General features: G+C 60.4%; 2 protein-coding genes across 2 annotated transcripts; one reads left to right on the top strand and one right to left on the bottom strand.

Moving 5' to 3' along the window:
* FKBP10 (FKBP prolyl isomerase 10) lies at positions 1-7,651 on the bottom strand. The gene is made up of 10 exons (XM_070394199.1): positions 7,096-7,651; positions 4,368-4,513; positions 3,837-4,026; positions 3,581-3,726; positions 3,017-3,206; positions 2,719-2,864; positions 2,025-2,217; positions 1,575-1,717; positions 1,234-1,397; positions 1-1,012 (listed from the first exon to the last, which is right to left on the bottom strand). Exons 1-10 carry the CDS (start codon positions 7,359-7,361, stop codon positions 827-829), a joined length of 1,770 nt encoding a protein of 589 aa, XP_070250300.1. The 5' UTR covers positions 7,362-7,651; the 3' UTR covers positions 1-826.
* A 776-nt stretch (positions 7,652-8,427) lies between these two features.
* P3H4 (prolyl 3-hydroxylase family member 4 (inactive)) lies at positions 8,428-15,040 on the top strand. The gene is made up of 8 exons (XM_070393216.1): positions 8,428-8,918; positions 9,119-9,271; positions 9,386-9,557; positions 10,208-10,336; positions 11,885-12,030; positions 12,676-12,759; positions 14,193-14,337; positions 14,655-15,040. The coding sequence occupies exons 1-8, from the start codon at positions 8,439-8,441 to the stop codon at positions 14,675-14,677; spliced, it is 1,332 nt and encodes a 443-aa protein (XP_070249317.1). The 5' UTR covers positions 8,428-8,438; the 3' UTR covers positions 14,678-15,040.
* Positions 15,041-18,955: the final 3,915 nt, after the last annotated feature.

Raw genomic sequence — 18,955 nt, 5'->3', positions numbered from 1 at the left:
TCTGGTTTGGTCTTTTATTTGTCACAAAGGAGAAAGATCCGACACCAGTTCAGCTCTGAGTGTAGCGCTCTGCCGCTCCCCTCACCCGTCCCCAACGAGCCTTTCTAAATTCATCTCCGCTCCGAACCAAGGATTTATTTCACTCCGTAGCTCTGAGACCCATCTAAGTAGGTGTCCTCACCCCGCCCTTTCATCCCGACGTCCTCCTCAGCCCCTCAGCCTTCTTCAGGGATGAAAGGTGACACAGCCCAGCCCTGACCTGCAGCTCCCCGAGGGGACCCCAGCAACAGCGGGGGCGGGCAGGTGCTGGGACCTGGGTGTGGGAGGGCTGCTCTCCTGAGCCCCCCCTTCCTTTGGAGCCAGCTGTGGCTGTGGGAGGAAGACGGGGTTCTACCGGCCCCGGTCCAGGCCCCTGGGGAGCTGCCATGACGAGGAAGGGGCCGGGCCTGGGGATGGTGAGGAAAGGCACAGAGCGGAGTGTGGGGAAACAGGAATGATTCGCTCGGCCATGCTCCGTGGTGACGTGGAGGTGTGGGTGCGGGGCCGGCAATGGCCCCATCCAGCCCCAGCCTCCACCAGCCCCCAGACTGGCTTTGTAACTCAAGGAACTGGCCTGGGGTTGGAGGAGAGAAACCGAGAGGAGATCTGTGCTGTGGGTTTTGCGCTCAGGCTGGTGGGAAGACCAGACGGTCTCCTCTGCCCACTTTGGAGATGCTCAGACCTCTTCCCAGCAGGGGGGGCGGGGGGGTGACTGCTGGAAGTCAACCCTCTGCCCACTGTCCCCAGAAGTGGGCGCTGGCGTGGGGCCCAGGCCCAGGCTCTGCGCTCAGAGCTCCTCGTGAACCCGCTCCTGGTCCTCGTCCGTCTTCAGCTTGAGCTCGTCGCTGGTGATCTTGCCGTCCTGGTTGCGGTCCTGGTTCTGGAACATGTCCCCGATGGTTTTCTCCGCGTCCTGCCCTGGCAAGAGGCGTCCTTTGCCCTCACTGACTTGAGCCTTGATGAAGGTGGAGAACTGGGGGAGAGGAGAGCCGGGGAGGGGGAGCATGAGCCTCGTGCCTGAGCAGCCTTGGGGGGCCAGCCAGTGAGGACGGAGGAGAGGAGCTGGGGCAGGGACAAGGGACCTACAGCTCGGGCCCAGACGGGAGGGTGGACATGTGCCCGGTTCTTGCTAGAGGCCGCCATGCGAGGTGCGAGTGTGGGGATGGGTCCTGTCAGGGTTGCATCCTCACCCACCTCCTCTGGGGGGACCTCGCCATCTTTGTTGAGGTCCAGGTCTTCAAACAGGTTGGTGGGAGGGTCCTGGTGCCACACAAACAGGTAGCCTTCGGGCAGCCCCTCCTCCCGGGAGATCAGCTCCACCTCAAACAGCAGCACAGCACTGCCAGGGACCCCCCGGGCTGGCGGAGGGAGAACGGAAGGAGCTCGGTCAGGCCTGGTCTGGGCCTGGCTTTGCAGCCTGCCCGTGTGTTCCGGGCCTGTGACCCCTCTTGGAGGTTGGAGAGTGGGACATGGGGTGTTCACAGAACCAGCGGAAAGGGGTTAAACGGGTGGGTCAGACCGGACCTGCCCCTCACCTCCGCTCTCCCCGTGTGCCAGGTGCGGGGGGACCACGAGCTGCCGCCTCTCCCCGACACACATGCCCCGCAGGCCTGTGTCCAGTCCTTCGATCACCTTGTTGGCCCCCAGAGTTGCCTCCTGGGGGGCCCCGTAGTCATGCCTGGGGAGGAGCAGATTCTCAGGTCAGTGCCCTTCCTCGTCCCACAGCTCACACCTCACGGGTGCCCATCCCACGCAGCTGCGTGCAGGGCCCCAGGCTTGGATGGTACACCTTCTCATCTTGCCACGGCCCCTACCATGTGGCCTCGAGGGCTCAGCTCCCCTACCGCTAGCTTCACCCTCCCTTCCCCTTCCTGCCCCTTCAGCTCCCCAGAGACTGGAACTGACAGAGAAGGGGGTGCTATCTGGAGGTCTCCCCTCACCTGGGCCCACCCACCTGCCCGCCCCTGGCCCCGCCCCAGACCCACGAGGAGAAGAGCTTGGTGCCGTCCAGCAGAGAGCAGTTGTAGTGGTAGCGAACGAAGTCCCCGGACTTGCTGGTCTCGTTGCAGGCCTCGGGGGGCCGGGACAGGGTCTGGATCTCCACAGGGTCCTCGGGGTTATGGAAGTCGATGACGTGAACGTCAAATATCAGCACAGCTGAGCCAGGGATCTTGTCTCCTGGGACCAGAATGGGGCGCGGGTCAGCTTGGCGTCCAGGAGGGGCCCCCCAGGGTCTCCGTGAAACTGCCCTGGGGTTTCACACGAGAAGGGGATGGGGTGTTGTCCACATAGTCAGGTCTCCTAGGGGGCAGGGAGGGAGGGACCTGCCGGTTAGAAAGCCCTTTATACCGCGCAACCTCCGAGCGACTCACCTGGCTGATCAAGGGGATTAGTCCCATCTTACAGGTGAGGACGCTGGCCTTCCAGCAAAGCTGGGTCTCAACTCCAGGTCTCTGCTTCCCAGGGCTAGGCTGTCTCTGTTTTTCCACAAGCACCCCCTCCCCAAACTCAGGAGCACGTTCCCAGGAGGGAAGAGGAGTGGGGGGACTGCCCTGGAGGGAAGGATGGAGTCCGTGTGGAGGGAACCGTGGGGGTGTCCGGTTTTGTGATGAGAGGGCAGAGCAGGGGAAGGTCACTGAGGGCTCCGGAGAGGAGCTGAGCTACGACAGGCAGGCCTACCCGTCCCGTTCTCCCCGTAGGCCAGGTGGGGGGGGATGGTGATCCTCCGGCGCTCGCCCATGCAGGCGCCCTGCAGGCCCTGGTCCATCCCCGGGATGATGTAGCCCTGCCCCACGTAGGTGTTGTACGTGTGGTTGCGGGAGTAGCTGCAGGACAAGGTGGGGAGGCCAGCAAGGGAGTCAGAGGGGCCCCTGCCCTTGCTGACAGCTCAGAGCCACCCCGGGCTGCTGAGGTGACCCCGGCTTCTTGCCTCTGGCCCAGCCCCACCCTCCCTCCTCAGGCCGCGCCCGCCCCTGACCTGGAATCGAAGAGGGTGCCATCCATCAGCGAGCCGTTGTAGTGGTAGCGCATGAAGTCCCCGGCTGCGGCTCTCCGGACACAGCCCGGCGGGAGCTCCAGCGTCTCCAGCTGGACCGTGTCCTTCGGGTTGTGGACGTCGATAAGCAGGACGTGGAAGACCAGGGAGGCCTGCGGGGGGATCACAGTCCCTGGGGACGGGATAGGCTTCAACCATACAGGTGGGGAGCAAGCCCGGCTCCTTCTTGACCCAGGAAGGCCTCTGGGAGAACCCTGCGAAAGGGTGCTCCCCCTGCTCTCCGGGGCCCTTCCCTGGCCCTCAGCAGCCCTGTTCCCGCTCCCCCTGTGAGGCCGGAGCTGGGTGTGGCCCCGGGCCACCCACCAGCCGGTACAGGACCTTTGTGTGAATCAGAATACAGCTCCCCTTCTCAACGAGATGATCACCAAGGGCCTGATTTCATTCCCACTCGCCTCCTTGGCTGGGTGCCCTTGTGCAGCACACACCCTGAACCACTGTATGTGGCAGCCGCCGGCGGAGAATCCCCGAGTCCTCGCCTGCCCTTACCGTAGCCCTTCTCGCCATAGGCCAGGAACGGAGGGATGATGATCTTCCTTCTTTCTCCAGGACACATGCTCAGCAGCCCCTGGTCCATGCCCTTGATCAGCCAGCCAGAGCCGACGTAGGTGTCGTAAGTGCCGCCCCTGCTGTAGCTGCAGAGAATGAGGTAGGGGTGATGCCGCTGGAGGAGGGAGAACATAGACCCTGGACTCCCCCCACTGGAGCCATGGTCCCCAGCACCCGGGGCCCCGCCAGCCCTTACCTGCTGTCGAAGGCGGTGCCGTCCAGCAGTGTGCCGTTGTAGTGGTAGCGGACAAAGTCGCTGTCCTGGACCATGCGGGGGCAGTGGGGCGGGCGCAGCAAGGTGCTCACCTGCACGGTGTCTTCCTTGTTCCACAGATCCAGCAGGACCACATCGAAGTAGAGGGTGGCGTCCGGGGGGATGAGCCCCGCTGTGAGGGCAGGCAGCAGGAGCGCATGTTTGGTGCAGCCCAGGGTGGGGGTGGCAATGGAGGTCTGAGCATCCTGCTTGGCCCCCTCCCTCCACACCTCTAGTTTCCCTTCTTCCTAGTCAAGCTACAATCCTACCAGCCGATCCTATCAGCCGTTACTGCCCTTCCTCCCACCCCAGAGGCAGCAAACAAACTCTAGTCCCAGACCTGCCCCTCTTCATACTGTCCGAGGGCAGGGCCCTTTCCCTCTCCCTCTCTAAGCTTCAGGTTTTGGCCCCGAGGCCCGTGATTCTGCCTCCAGGCCTCCTTCATCCCCACGCCTGTGCCCCAGCCCTCCTCACCCACACCGATGCTGCCATAGCCCAGGTGGGGGGGCACGATGAGGCGTCTCCGCTCGTTGACGCACATGCCCATGAGGCCTCGGTCCATGCCGGTGATGAGACGTCCCACACCCACCACGATGGCCACCAAAGTGCTGCGGTCATAGCTGGGGGACAGAGGGGATACCGTGGATTCAGGTGTGCACAGGTGAGGGTGCACGCAGCCAGATGCTTCCCTCTGCCCACGGTCACATACCTGCCTAGGTGCATACACACACGCACACACATGCACAATCGCCCTCTACACACAGGTGTGTAGATCAACATGCTCCTCACCTCCCTCCGGGGTCAGCCATGACCCCCAGTGTAAGAGGCAGGGCAGTTACAAAAAGGAAGTCCCCACGGAGCCTAGGGGCTCTTTTTTTTTTTTTTTTTAATATATTTTATTGAATTTTTACAGAGAGGAAGGGAGAGAGATAGAAAGTTAGAAACATCGATGAGAGAGAAACATCAATCAACTGCCTCCTGCACATCTCCCACTGGGGATGTGCCGGCAACCCAGGTACATGCCCCTGACCGGAATCGAACCTGGGACCCTTGAGTCTGCAGGCCGAGGCTCCATCCACTGAGCCAAACCGGTTTCGGCCCTAGGGGCTCTTATACTCCTGGGAGAGGGTTGGGTGCAAGCCATCTGCTGCTCTCTGCTGGCAGCAAAGGCGTGCTCAGCACTTCAGGGAAGAGAAGAGGAACATTTATGGAGCAGTTAGGATGTGCTGGTGACATGCTTGGCCGTGATCTTATTTAATTCTTTCCCCGGGAGGAAGGCGTTATTGTTTTCATTTTTCTTCTGAGGCTAAGTCACTCACTCAAGGTCAGGGCTAATATGGGGTATGTGCGACGCCACTCCCCCCACCCCCGTTTGTGCCTCTGCACCAGGGACTCGCCAAGGAGGAAAGGAAGGGGAAGCAGAGCTGGTGGGGGGTAGGGGTTGGTTTTCAGTTCTGAAAGAGCCTACTCTCAAACTGCCGTGGCTTTTATTTATTTTAGTTACTGTTTTTTCATTTTATGTTTTCAGAAGTTAAGGGCGGCTGGGAGATTGACGGAAGGGGGCCACGGGTTGTGAAAGTTTTCCAGGCTCAGCCTGGTTCCCAGAGTCCTCACCAGGGAAGTCGTCCCCCAAAGCCCCCCCACACCCTTCCACTCCACCCCTGGCGGTCAGGGGCTGTACTCCCGGCTACTGCCTACCCCTCACTTAGCCTACTGAGCTGGTTCTGTGACTGGCCTGCTTCCCACTCAGGCTGTTGTGAGGCCCAAGCACCAGTTCAGCACTGTCAGGGCATCTGGTCCCCCCAGAGTCGAGGCTAATGAGTACTGGACCCTCTCGGACTCCCAGGCACTGTGTCAAGTCCACTTTCATTCATCGTCTTGTTTGAGTCCTATCATCAGTCTCAGGAAGCAGGGTCTCGGTTTTTTCAGATCGTTTGTGATCTCTATTTTTCAGATAAAGAACGTAAAGCTTTAAGAGGCACCATTTCTTGTCCATGGTCACAGCCTGGCTTTGAAACCAGGGTCTTGGACTCTGGGGTTTGTGTTCTTACCCAATATACTGCCTGCCCCGAAAGCCATGGCCACCGGTTTCCCGTGGGATGAGTTGTGTGTTTTGGGGAAAGGTTGAAGAAGTGACTTCGTGGGGTGTGGTGGGGGGCTGTGTGTGTATCACTGACATCTGCCCTGCCCCCACCGACAGAAGTGGATTAGCGCCCTAGCCGTTTGGCTCAGTGGATAGAGCATCGGCAGGGGCCGAGCGTTCAATTCTGCTCAAGAGCATGCACCTCGGTTGCAGGCTGTTGGGGCCCCACCTTGGTTGGGAGGCAACCAATTGGTGTGTCTCTCTCATGTCATGTTTCTCTCTCTCTGTCCCTCCGCCTCCCTTCCATTCTCTCTAGAAATCAATGGGAAAAATATTCTTGGGTGAGGCGGGAAACAGAGCGGACCAAAGGCCTGCCTCTCTCCTCGCCAGAGCAGAAGCCGGCCTCTCAAACTCCAAGGCTGGCAAGATGGGCGGCAGCCCTGGCCTGGTGGCACTAAGATGGAGGAGGTGGGGGTGCAGGTAGACCTGGAGAGGGAGGTATAACAATCCTCCCAGGAGCCAGGACAGCAGGTCTGACACGTGGACGGACGTGGTCCCTACACGTCCAGATTCACCCAATCTTATTATAATGCAGGCTGCTAACAGCCACCCCCTCCTAAAGAAAGTTCTACTCCCTCTTCTCTAACCACAAAGGCACTGAAACCGGAGATGGAAGCGCTGAAGGGAGTCAGGATGGGTGGGAATGTGGGGGTCCCAGGCTGCTCACATCCCTCAGGGACCATGCTCTTCCCCCCAACACTGCAGACTAGAACAGCCCCCTCCTCATGTCCCTAAATAAAGGGCTGGTGAATAGAGCAGTTCACCTTGGTGATCAAGCACTTAGGGGGAGTTTGGGGAGCTTGTGTGAACGCAATCGGGGTCCTTGGAGAGGCAAAGGTTTGAAATTGAGAGCAGAAGATACATCCCTGGGGAGATGGGTGTCTGGGAGACCACCCCCACCCCCACCCAAGGCGCTGTTTGGGGTTCGGGGAACAGGGAATGAGTACCAGAAGGCAGACACAGCTTACAAGGGCACCAAGGGAAGGAACCCAGGAGCTCAGGGCGCCCGGCCCCGCTGGGGGGGAGGAGTGGTGAGTCTGGGGCCACCCAGCCCGTTACCTGGAGTCAAACTTCTTGCCATCCTCAAAAGTGCCGTTGTAGTGGTAGCGCACGAAATCCCCCCTCTGCACTTCGCGGGGACAGGCCCTGGGGATGTGGTACCTCTCGATGACCACGTCTTCCAGCGGCCCCCCGGCCGGGCTGGCGCGGCCCAGCCCCCTCCCCACGGCCTGCACCAGCAGCAGCAGCATCTGCAGCAGCGGGGGTCGCAGGAGGGTGGGGCTGCGGGGCCCCGCGCCACGGAACATGGTGCCTGGAGCTGGCATGGCCGGCAGTGAGGGCGAACAAGAGAGGAGCCGCCACCGACCTCCGCTCCCGAGTTGGCTCCCCCTCTTCCTGTCTTCACTCCCCACCCCCGCCCTGGCGGGTCCACGTGGAATGGGGGCTGGGGAGGCTGAGCTGGCGGGCGGGGTCGGGGTGGAATCGGAGGAGGGGGCCCGGCCGAGCGCGGGGGAGACCGGGCATGCACCACAAAGAGCTCCAGGCGCCCCCCTCTCCCCCCGCCCGAGGCCGAGAGGCCCAGCCGGGAGGGAGGCTCCAGAAAGATGAGAAGTGGGAGCTGACTCCAAACCCAAAAAAGAAAAAGTTCACTGTCTTTCCCCCTGGAGCCTCCGGGGTCCTAAAGCCGGACCGAGGCATCCCTTGCTGCTTTCGCTGGCACCCCCAAATCAGAAGCCTCTTCGGGAGGCTGGGGAGGCTAAAGCATCTGAGGGTGTCTCTGCTCCCCCATCCCTGCTGTCCCAGGACGAGGAGCTACTTCGCTCTGCACAACCCGGGCTGCCGGGCGTTCTGCGTGGACGGAGGTCCGGCCAGCGGCGGCGGTGGAGTGGAGGGTGTGCAGGGCAAAGCCGGGTGTGGCCTGCCCGCTGCGGGCTGGGGGGGCCCTGGGAGCGACCCCTTCAGGACTGGGGGTGCGGCGGGTGCCAAAGGGGCGCCGTGATGCACGGAAAACCAGGTCCTGGGGCTTGGGCAGCACAGAGGGAGGGGGCACTTTCCTCCATTTCACGACCTTAAGGTGGGGGGACAGCGTGGAGGGAGCTTTCTGGGCTCCCCATCCTTAAGGGAAGCGTCCCCCCATCTGTCGAGGGAAAGCTACTGAGGACAGGGGACCGGGCTACGTAGGGGACTCAGGACACCATTGCGCCCACCGAACAGAGGGGAGACGCAGCCCTCGCCCCTCCGGGGACCTGACCTGGGCCATGACCCTCCCGACAGCCGCGGGGCCCGGCGCTAAGACCCAGCGGGCGCGCCGGCCCGGCCCCTGCCCCGCCCGCCCGCCCGCGGGCCCGGCCGGGACTCCAGCTCCGCTCTCAGAGCCGCGGGCCGGCCGGCGCGGTGCGGGGATGGGGCGGGCGGCCTGGGCGCTGCTGTGGCTGCTGCTGGGCCGCTCCGGGGCGCAGTACGAGAAGTACAGCTTCCGCGGCTTCCCGCCCGAGGACCTGATGCCGCTGGCCGCCGCCTACGGGCACGCGCTGGAGCAGTACGAGGGCGAGGGCTGGCGCGAGAGCGCGCGCTACCTGGAGGCGGCGCTGCGGCTGCACCGGCTGCTGCGGGACAGCGAGGCCTTCTGCCACGCCGACTGCAGCGGGCCCGCGCCGCCCGCCGCCGCGGCCCTCGGGCCCCCGCCCGGCCCCGCCGGGGGTCCCGGCGACGAGTGGGCCCGCGAACTGCGGCTCTTCGGCCACGTCCTGGAGCGCGCCGCCTGCCTGCGGCGCTGCAAGCGGACGCTGCCCGCCTTCCAGGTGCCCTACCCGCCGCGCCAGCTGCTGCGCGACTTCCAGAGCCGGCTGCCCTACCAGTACCTGCACTACGCGCAGTTCAAGGTGGGCTCCCCGCCCCCCAGCCCCCCGCGTCCCGCCCGCCCCCGGGCGCTGCTCGGCCCCATCGGTCCCATCGCCGGCAGCCGGCGTCGGGTTTCCCGTCGGTTGCGGCGGAGCAGTTGCTGACATCGATCCCGAAGCCTCTCGTGCGCTCAGGGCGGCGGGCTCGGGCCCTGCTGACCCACCCCGACCCCACCCCACAGGCGAACCGGCTGGAGAAGGCGTTGGCGGCGGCCTACACCTTCCTCCAGAAGAACCCCAAGCACGAGCTGACCTCCAAGTATCTCAGCTACTACCGGGGGATGCTGGATGCGGCCGAGGAGCCCCTCACCGACTTGGAGGCGCAGCCCTACGAGGTGGTGGAGGGGGAGGGCTGGCCCTGAAGCTCCTCCCCAACCCCCCCATAGGACTTGGGGAGGAGGGGAGTGTGTGTGGGGGGCCCCCCTGACCCTCACCTCGCTCCCCTCCAGGCCGTGTTCCTCCGGGCGGTGAAGCTCTACAACAGCGGGGACTTCCGCAGCAGCACCGAGGACATGGAGCGCGCCCTGGCCGAGTACCTGGCTACCTTTGCGCGGTGTCTGGCTGGCTGCGAGGGCGCCCACGAGCAGGTGGACTTCAAGGACTTCTACCCTGCCATAGCAGGTACCCCCTCCCAAACCCGTGGGCGTCCTTCCCAGCCGCCACTGGGCCCAGAACAACTCAGACCCCTGAACACATTCATGGAGCCCCTCCCCCGTGCTGGGGAGGTGGTCAGTGTTATACCCTGTCCCTGGGAGTGTGGAGTGCGCAGCCAGCTGAGAGAGGCGGACAGGGTAAGGGATTCCCTGCCGCTGGGTGCCGAAGGGCTGCAGAATGGAGCGCCCAAGGTGCTGGGCGCCGGTGGAGGCGGTGACATCCCAGGAGGGTCTGGGATGGGGGTCACAGGCTTCCCATGTAGAGGTCAATGCAGGTGCAAAGGTGTCCCGCCGAGATGGGAAACAGCCCCCCACGGATGTCCCCAAAGCAGTTTGTGGCCAGAAAGTCCCTAACTGCAGGGGTCCCTCAGGGCTGTCCTGAGCTTTTCAATCGGGGCCTCAGGACCGCTTCCACACCTCACCTGCCACTCTCCCAGAGAGCCAAGCGGTGGGCGGTAAGTCCGCCCTGGCCACAGTCGTCTGCCTCAGCATTGCTTATCCCAGCCGCCACCTCTCACGTGGCTGCAACAGGCTCTGCAGGCAGAGCTGGGGCGGGCGTCCTCTCCATCACCCCCTAGCTTCTCATCCCTGCTCCCCCCCGCCCACCCCGCCACCCAGATATTTTTGCAGAATCTCTGCAGTGCAAGGTGGACTGTGAGGCCAACTTGACCCCCAACGTGGGTGGCTACTTCGTGGAGAAGTTCGTGGCCACCATGTATCACTACCTGCAGTTTGCCTACTACAAGTGTGAGCCTCCTGTGGGCTTGGGGGGGGGGGGGAGTAAGGGGAGAACGGAGAGCACTGCACTGGGAGCATCAGAGTCCGGGGAGCTGTTCCTCAGAATGCAGGCCCCTGGGCTACTGGGAGGGCGATGGGGGTGGGGGTGGGGTGGGGCAGGTGAAAGGCTTGAGGAAGAGAACAGAGAGCAGCCTCAGGGTAAAGGACTGGCTAGCCCACAGCTGCACCGCACTTGACAGTTTACAAAGCCCTGCCACGTCTGTCTATCTCACTTTATCCTCCCACCGACCCCCTGCAGATGACATTGCTGGACCCATTTTTCAGATGAGGACACTGAGGCTTACATAGAGGGCAAGGGGTCGTTAGTCACTTAGCTAATAAAAAGTAACACCAGAGCCCTGGCCAGCATGGCTCAGATGGTTGGGCGTCATCCCATGTGCCAAAAGGTTGCTGGTTCAATTCCAGGTCAGGGCACATGCCCGGGTTTCGGGCTTGATCCCCAGTATGGGGTGTGTGATGGATGTTTTGCTCTCACATAGATATTTCTCTCTCTCACTCCCTCTTCCTTCCTCTGTTGCTAAAAATAATATAAAATAAATTTTAAATCTTTTTAAAAAAGAAGTAGCCCCAGGACTTAAGGCTTTCCTCATTTGAGGGAGATCCTGGCCCCAAGTGGGGGCTGCGATGGACAATCTCTAGGGTTCCTGTAATGCAGGGATGCCAAGATTCAGACAGAAGCTGGAGTTGGAGTGGAGGGGCTGTGGACCAAGGGGCCAGGAGAGCACTAGCCGGTTTGACTCAGTGGATAGAGCCTCGGCCTGTGAACGGAAGGGTCCCAGGTTTGATTCCGGTCAGGGGCACATGCCCAGGTTGCCGGCTCAATCCCCAGTAAGGGGCTTGCAGGAGGCAGCCATTCAATGGTTCTCTCTCATCATTGATGTTTCTATCTGTCTCTGCCTCTCCCTAATATGTTTTTATTGATTTCAGAGAGGCAGGGAACAGAGAGGAAGGCCAGTGCTCTATCCACTGAGCCAAAATAGCTAGGGCTCTCCCTTCCTTTTTGAAATCAATAAAACTCTATTTAAAACACACACACACACACACACACATACACAGAAGCCAGGAGGCCCTTCATGGGTCCAATTGGCTAAGAGGTTGAGGGCCACCACTGGCCTCTAATTCCCCTCTGACATCATTCTCCAGCTGTGTGAGCTTGATCAGTTTACTTGACCTCTCTGTGCCTTGAATTTCTTATCTGTAAAATGGGAATGACAATAACGTTGAGCCTTAAATGAGGGCCTGGCACACATCAAGTGCCCAGTACATCTCAGCTTGCATTATCGTTGGGTGGGGTGAGATGCCCAAAGGTATTCTGGAAGACAGCTGGGGAGGCAGAGGCGCTGGACTGAATAGGGAGATAGGAGTGGGTGAGGTGGGGTCATCCCTAAAGGCGGGTGGGTGAGGTGGGGTCATCCCTAAAGGTGGGTGGGTGAGGTGGGGTCATCCCTAAAGGCGGGGCAGTGCCAGGGCTACTCCTCACCCCTCTTCTGTCTGCAGTGAACGACGTACGCCAGGCTGCCCGCAGCGCCGCCAGCTACATGCTCTTCGACCCTGAGGACAGTGTCATGCAGCAGAACCTGGTGTATTACCGCTTCCACCGGGCTCGCTGGGGCCTGGAGGAGGAGGACTTCCAGCCCCGGGAGGTGGGCATTGCCTTCCGAGGCACTCTTGGGACCATGTGATTTGATAAAAAAAATCTGGCTTCCTCAGAAGGCAGGATGGAAAGTGAAAAAATATGGGTTGTGGTTGGAGTCCTGGATTCAAACTCAGCCCCGTCGGCTTTGTGGTCCTGGGAACACCGCTCACCCTTTCTCAATCTGTTGCCTCACCTGCAAAATGGGGCTGGGACTACCTCCCTTACCAGCACCGCCGGCGAGGTGGGAGGTATAAAAATACCTGTTGGTTCCTGCCTGCTCCCTTCCCCATCCTCATCATCCTCACTGCTGGCCTTTGGCCTTCTTCCCCAGGGACCTCCCAACCTGGACCAACTGAGCAACTCCTTAGGAGTCTGGGGCAACCCTGGCACAAATGGGGCACCTGGTGCTGGTGTCCATTTCCTTGTCAGTGGCAGACACTGCGAATCAGTTGAGGCACGCTCTCCCACAGAACCCTCAGAACCCTTAACCCAGCACTCCAAGCAGCTGCACTTTTTTGATCAGCACGTGAGCTGACACCTGTCCAGGCTCCTTGAGCTGGAAAAGGGTCAGGGGGCCCAAATCCTCGGACTCTGGCTCCTCCTCATCTGGCAGCAGGGTCCAGCTCACCTCACTTCCCTCCCCTCCCACCAGGAGGCCATGCTCTACCACAACCAGACGGCGGAGCTGCGGGAGCTGCTGGAGTTCTCGCACATGTACCTGCAGTCAGATGATGAGGTAAGCGGCCCCCTGCCCCCCAGGGCTGGGTGATGGTGGAGACCCCTTGGCCACTTTGCCAAAGCTCAGCCCCCGCTCCCAGCGGTCAGCTGTTGTGAAGCAGGATTCTCCTGTCCCTTAAATACACCTGCCCTTCTCCCCCCACTCCATGTTCTCCTGCCCCCTTCTCTGTATGTCTCAGTCGTGCTTCTCCTGGGCCCAGCTCAGGTGGCGCCTCCTCCAGGGAGCCAGGCGGCATGCCCTGGCTCTGTCTTCCAGGCTTGCAATGCCGGCTCTGACCCTCCTGGCTTCCCTGGACCTGGACTTATTTGCAGTCCTGGTCCATCTCACCCCCAGCCCCCTCTTCAGCCAGTCTCCTAGAGGGCTGTGATCCAGGACGGGGGACCAGGTTACTCCCAGCTCCCCCAGGTTACTCTGCTCTCTGGGGAAAGCAGAGCTGGCGCCCAGAAACTGAGTTTGAATGAACCAGTGAACGAAGGAAGGAATGCAGGACACCAGGAAGGAAGGACCGCAGCATGTTACGTTGATTCTGAATGAGGGTTTGAGGGTGAATGCACTCAGGTGTCCCTGCTCGGGGCTTCTTTATCCACTCCCTCCTTTGTTCAAGCACCGTGCTCCCTCTTGGAACACGGGGGCCCGGTCTACACTCTTAGTAGCCAGGTTGGCGCCGGTCAGACTTGGTTCACCACTTCCCAAGTGGGCCCTCTCCAGGCAAGTCTTAGGGAACCCTGAAACTCTCATTTCTTCATCCATCGAGTGGGAAGGATAATGCCCACCTCACCCCGTGTGGTGAGAATGAAATGAGATCAAGTGTGTAAAGCGCTGAGTACGGAGCTGGCATGCATGTAGTCAGTGCTCAGCAGGTGGCAGCCGTTTTGACTGCCGCTATGTGTTGTGTGCTGTTGGCCAGAGACCGGGTCTGGGCCTGGGCTACATTGATGAGAGGCACAGTCCCTTTCCCCAGCAACAGGGGGAGGCACAACACCCCTCTCCCTGCGGGAGCGGTCAGCAGGGGGCACCGGAGGACCCAGGGTCATCGCAAGGGCTGCATCTGGAGCTGATGCCTGGCGTTGGGGGGATGAACAAGGGCACTGCAGGCAGAGGGGAGGAAAGGCGTTCCTGGCTGGAATGGCATGAGCAGACGGTGTTCATGGCCTACCAGTGCGCTCGGGGTGTTTATACTTAACAAGTGGCTGCAGAGAGGGCGAAGCTCCTGCTAACACGGAATCTCTGCTGGTGGAGCCCCATGCACCGGTTTAGGTGGGTGGCAGCTGGGGATAGGACGGTAGGAGAAACCCTCATGTCACTCCTGTGTGAGATCTTGAGACAGGGATGGGGCGGGAGGGCCCCTGGGCCAGGATTGGAACTGGTCCAGGTTTGTGCCTTCTGTGATCTGGTTTGTCCCCTGACCCTGGACCCTGGGGCTTCTCTAGATGGAGCTGGAGGAGACAGAACCGCCCTTGGAGCCCGAGGACCACCCATCCGATGCGGAGTTTGAGGGGGAGGGCGACTACGAGGAGGGCATCTATGCTGACTGGTGGCAGGAGCTGGACGCCAAGGGTGATGAGGCTGAGGCTGGTCAGTGACTTGAGCCATGATGGGGGGTGGGGATGCAGCCTGGGGTGGAGGTTGGGGACAGAGGGATCCAGGCACTGGACTACAGAGGGGGCGGGGGACTAATATGTGTGTTGGGTGCTGGGACCCCCTCCTCTGGGGGCTTCCTGTCTGTTGGCAACCTCTGTAGGGGGTGGTATCCTTCCTGGGATCAGGGGTCAGCCGAGACCTGTTCCTGGGGAGTCTCTCTCCTGCCTGCCCCACCGCCCCATAGAATAGCACCCAGACACCTGTTGGGAGGGGCGGGGGCTCACCCCAGTGCTCTCTCCTTTTCTTTGCAGAGCCGGAGCCTGAGCTAGCATGAGAAGAGGGCCACCCCGGCACCTCACAAGAACTTGGGAAGCCTGGGCCCAGTGGGACCACCCTCAGCAGCCTGGGCAGCAGCAAGACTATTTATTAAAAATGTAAAATGGACATAGCTGTCCAGGCCCCATCCTGTCCCACCCGAGAGCGTTGCTCCGGGCCCCCTGCCTCCTCGCTGGTCTCGACCACAGGATGGCGGTGCTGCAGCTGCTCCTCCCTGTGCTCCTCCCCTGGAGGAGGAGATGCCAGCTTCTCCTAGTCGGGGCCTCAGCCTGAATTTCAGAGACAGCAGAGGGGCGGCTGGCATCACGGAGAGCACTGGACCAGGAGTCCAGCGGTGCCTGGCACTGGCCACGTGCTCAATAAATGTTTCTTGAATGAATTACAAGGCCTGGCCCTAGCTGGTTTGGCTCAGTGGATAGAGCGTCGACCTGCTGAACAAAGGGTCCTGGGTTCGAGTCCGATCAGGGGCAGGTACCTTGCTTGCAGGCTCCGGCTCCTCCCTGGCCCAGGCCCTGGTTGGGCTCGTGCAGGAGGCAACCAATCGATGTGTCTCTCTCACATTGATGTTTTTCTCTGTCTTTCCCTCTCCTTCTCTCCCCCCATGCCCCGTCCCCCCCCCCCCAGAAAAAATCAATGGAAAAATATCCTCGGGTGAGGATTAACAACAACACGAAAAAGAATTCTTTTTTTTTTTTTTAAACATATTTTATTGATTTTTTACAGAGAGAAAAGAAGAGGGATAGAGAGTTAGAAACATCGATGAGAGAGAAACATCGATCAGCTGCCTCCGGCACACTCCCTACTGGGGATGTGCCCGCAACCAAGGTACATGCCCTTGACCGGAATCGAACCTGGGACCCTTGAGTCCACAGGCTGATGCTCTATCCACTGAGCCAAACCAGTTAGGGCAACACGAAAAAGAATTACAAGACCTGGGGTCCATTCTCCCAAGGGCTGAGTGGTGAGGGTGCAGGTCCTTCTCTCCCGGCCTCTGCACCCATCTCCCCTCATCTGGTCTCCCCTCATCTGTAAATGCGATGGAGGTGGGTGAGGAGGAGGCACCGTCTGGCCTCTGTGGACTGAGAAGAGCAGCTGCTGTCATTGCAATCCACCGCCAGGGGGCGCGAGGACGCAGTTCCCGCCCCAAGTCCTGGGAAGATGGCTTCAGATTTCTAAGATGGGCTGTCCAGTATTTTCCTAGTTCAGCATGGCTTCCCTGGGGATATGTGGTGAGTGAGGGGAAGGGGCCAAGGACATTTACTTCTGGTTTCCACTTTTCAGGCATTGACCCAGGCTCCTTGGAGTCAGGGTGCGCATGCCCTGCCCGCTCTGCCCCTTCTCCATGAGCTGGGCCCATCTCAGCGGCCAGAGGAGCGCGGTCACGGTCTGCAGTGTGAGACTGTGGTGGCAGTGGCGCCTTGCCCCATCTTGCATTGGCTCTCGGGGGCAGAGGATCCGGCTGTGGGGGTGAGAGCTGTGCCTGGTGGCTATCACCCAGCCCTGTGACTCACCAGTGTCCCCTCCAGGTTTCACAACAGGAAAGTGGGGGCCCAGGGGGTGGTCTCTGGGAAGGACCATGGGCCAGGGCCTGCCAGGTGACAGTTCTGCCCACTCCCCACGTTTCTGGCCTCTGAGGGGTAGGGTGGCGGAGGAGCCTTCTCTCTCACTATGGGGTGGAGCAGAGGCTGGGAACCTAGTTCTCACCTTCCACACCCCTCCTCCCCAGATGTGCCAGGTGGCTGGGCCTGGGCCCCGCCCATCTCTGTGCCCAGAAGAACCCCATATCCCACCCCAAACCCCTTTCCTGGGCCTTTATTGATGATGAGGGTGGGAAGGCCAGTCTGAGTCGAGCCCAGATAGGTGGGGTCAAGGGGCGAAGGTGACCTCACTCCTCCCGTAGGTGAGTCTGCCGTGGAGGTAGCTGTAGTGTCTCCTGAGAACTCCCAGGTGCCAGGGTGGCCCAGCCCAGCCCCACCCCTTTCAAGCTGCTTCCACCAGGGCTCTGCCCCCTGTGGCTGGGAGGGGCTGCCCTCCGGGGCTGGCACTCCAGAGGGTGGGGAGCAGGGATGTGCCGGAGCCTGCCAGTGTGATTAGGAGCCTTGGAATCCGAAAGGGTGGGAGTGAATCTGAAAGTGCTGGTGTGCGGGAGTGCGAAGGTCCGTGTGGTTGTGTGTAGTGTGGCTGTGCGAGGCGGGGTGTGAGCGGGTGCTCGTGTGTGTGTGTGTGTGTGTGTGTGTGTGTGTGTGTGTCAGAACGTCCATCCAGGGCAGCGTCGTGGGTGTCCACGTGCGTCCCTGTGCCTTTGTGAACATGATTCTAGGGATTCACTCGCTCACTCACTCAGATATATTTATTTATTTTTAAATATATTTTTTATTGATTTCAGAGAGGAAAGGAGAGGTAGAGAGAGATAGAAACACCAATGATGACAGAGAACCACCGATTGGATTGGCTGCCTCCTGCACGCCCTCTACTGGGGATCGAGCCTGGGACCCAGGCATGTACCCTTGACCGGAATCAAACCCCAGGACCTTTGAGTCCACAGATCGACGCTCTATCCACTGAGCCAAACCGGCCAGGGCAGGACATATTTATTGAGCACCCACTGGTGCTGGGCATTCACTAGTGGGCACAGCAGGCCAAGCACCCTGCCTTGGTGGGGCCTGCATTCCGGCGGGGAGATAGGCAGGAAATACTACGTGTTATAAAAGCTTTAGATAAATAAGATGGAAAAACGGAGCTGGGTAAGGGGAGGGAGAGAATGGAGCGGTTGCAGTTTAAGAAGTGTGTTGATGTGTGTGTCCAAGTGTGCATCGGAGAGTGGCGTCTGTGTGGTGATGAGGCAGAGTGTGTGTGTGTGCGTGTGTGTGTGCGTGCGTGTGTGTGTGTGTGTGTGTGTGTGTGTGTGTGTGTGGAGGGTGTCCACTGGGAGCAGAAGCCTGGCCCCTCTCTAGGCACCAGACAGGCTGCCAGCCCAGGCCTTCCCAGCCAGCGTGCCGTCTCAGCTCTCGTTCCCAGGCAGCGCCAGCCCCTCCTGTCTTTCCCTAATGCCGGCCTCTCCCCAGTGCCGGGCCAGCTCCCCAAACCGGTGAGACAGATTCCCAGCAAGTCCCAGCGTGGGCCTCTGGGGCCCTCCAGCCCGTTCTCCCAGCCCCACCCAGCCAGACGCCCTGGCCTCCTCCATGTCTGTCTCCTTCCCCCACACCCAGCGCCACACCCAGCACCTTGTCAGTCACAGCATCTGTAGTAAAATGGGTAGAAGGTTAGTGACGGCCAATAGGGCACTGGGGCTGGAGACCTCACACAGTGGGGCCAGACTCAGATGCCACAGAGGTGTGCTAGACCCAGAAAGGCCCCATCCTGAGAACAGCATCACTATTACAAGGTATTGAATACCTACTATGTGCCAGGCACTTGGCAGGTTCTTTTTTTTTTTTAAATATACTTTATTGATTTTTTACAGAGAGGAAGGGAGAGGGATAGAGAGTTAGAAACATTGATGAGAGAGAAATACCGATCAGCTGCCTCCTGCACACCCCCTTCTGGAGATGTGCCCGCAACCCAGGTACATGCCCTTGACAGGAATCGAACCTGTGACCCTTCAGTCCACAGGCCGATGCTCTATCTACTGAGCCAAACCGGTCAGGGCGGCAGGTTCTTTATAACACGCAGAACAGTCTTGTCATGTGGATACCAATTCCCCTCAGCCACAGGTGAGGCGGTGGGATGAGAAGCAGCCTGTCCAAGGCTCCCCAAGGATGGTGGTGGCTGAGCTGGGTTTGAACCTTTCTCCCCAAATCAGGGTCAGCTTTGTCCCTTTCCAGGTGGGGAACCTTTCTTCTGCCAAGGGCCATTTGCATATTTATAGCATCATTCCCGGGCCATACAAAATTATCAACCTAAAAATTAGCCTGCTATGTTTGGTCAAACATTTAATTAACTCACCCCTAATGCCTTGGCGGGGCCAGGCCAAATGATTCCGAGGGCCTTCTATTCCCCACCCCAGCTTCAGGCTGTCAGCTGGGGCCAGATAGAGGAAGGTGAGGGCCAGATGTGGAGACAAAAGGCCCACATTGCCACCGCTCACTTCAGGAGACAAGGAGTTCCAGAAGGCGGGGGGTGGGGGGGGGGGTGGTGGTGTATGATCATACTGTCAAGGGCCCTCTCTCGGGCTGGATCCCAGAGCCAGTCCTGCCCCTGCTGTCAGCTCCCTGAGATGGGACCGGATGTTAGGGGGCCTGGGGACAGACTTGCTGGAGTCACTTAGACCAGCCTC

This window comes from Myotis yumanensis, unplaced genomic scaffold (assembly GCF_028538775.1).
Source record: "Myotis yumanensis isolate MYYU_CA2020_CCGP unplaced genomic scaffold, mMyoYum1.0.hap1 SCAF_16, whole genome shotgun sequence".
NCBI lineage: Eukaryota > Metazoa > Chordata > Mammalia > Chiroptera > Vespertilionidae > Myotis > Myotis yumanensis.
This window is presented reverse-complemented; position numbering and strand designations above follow the sequence as displayed.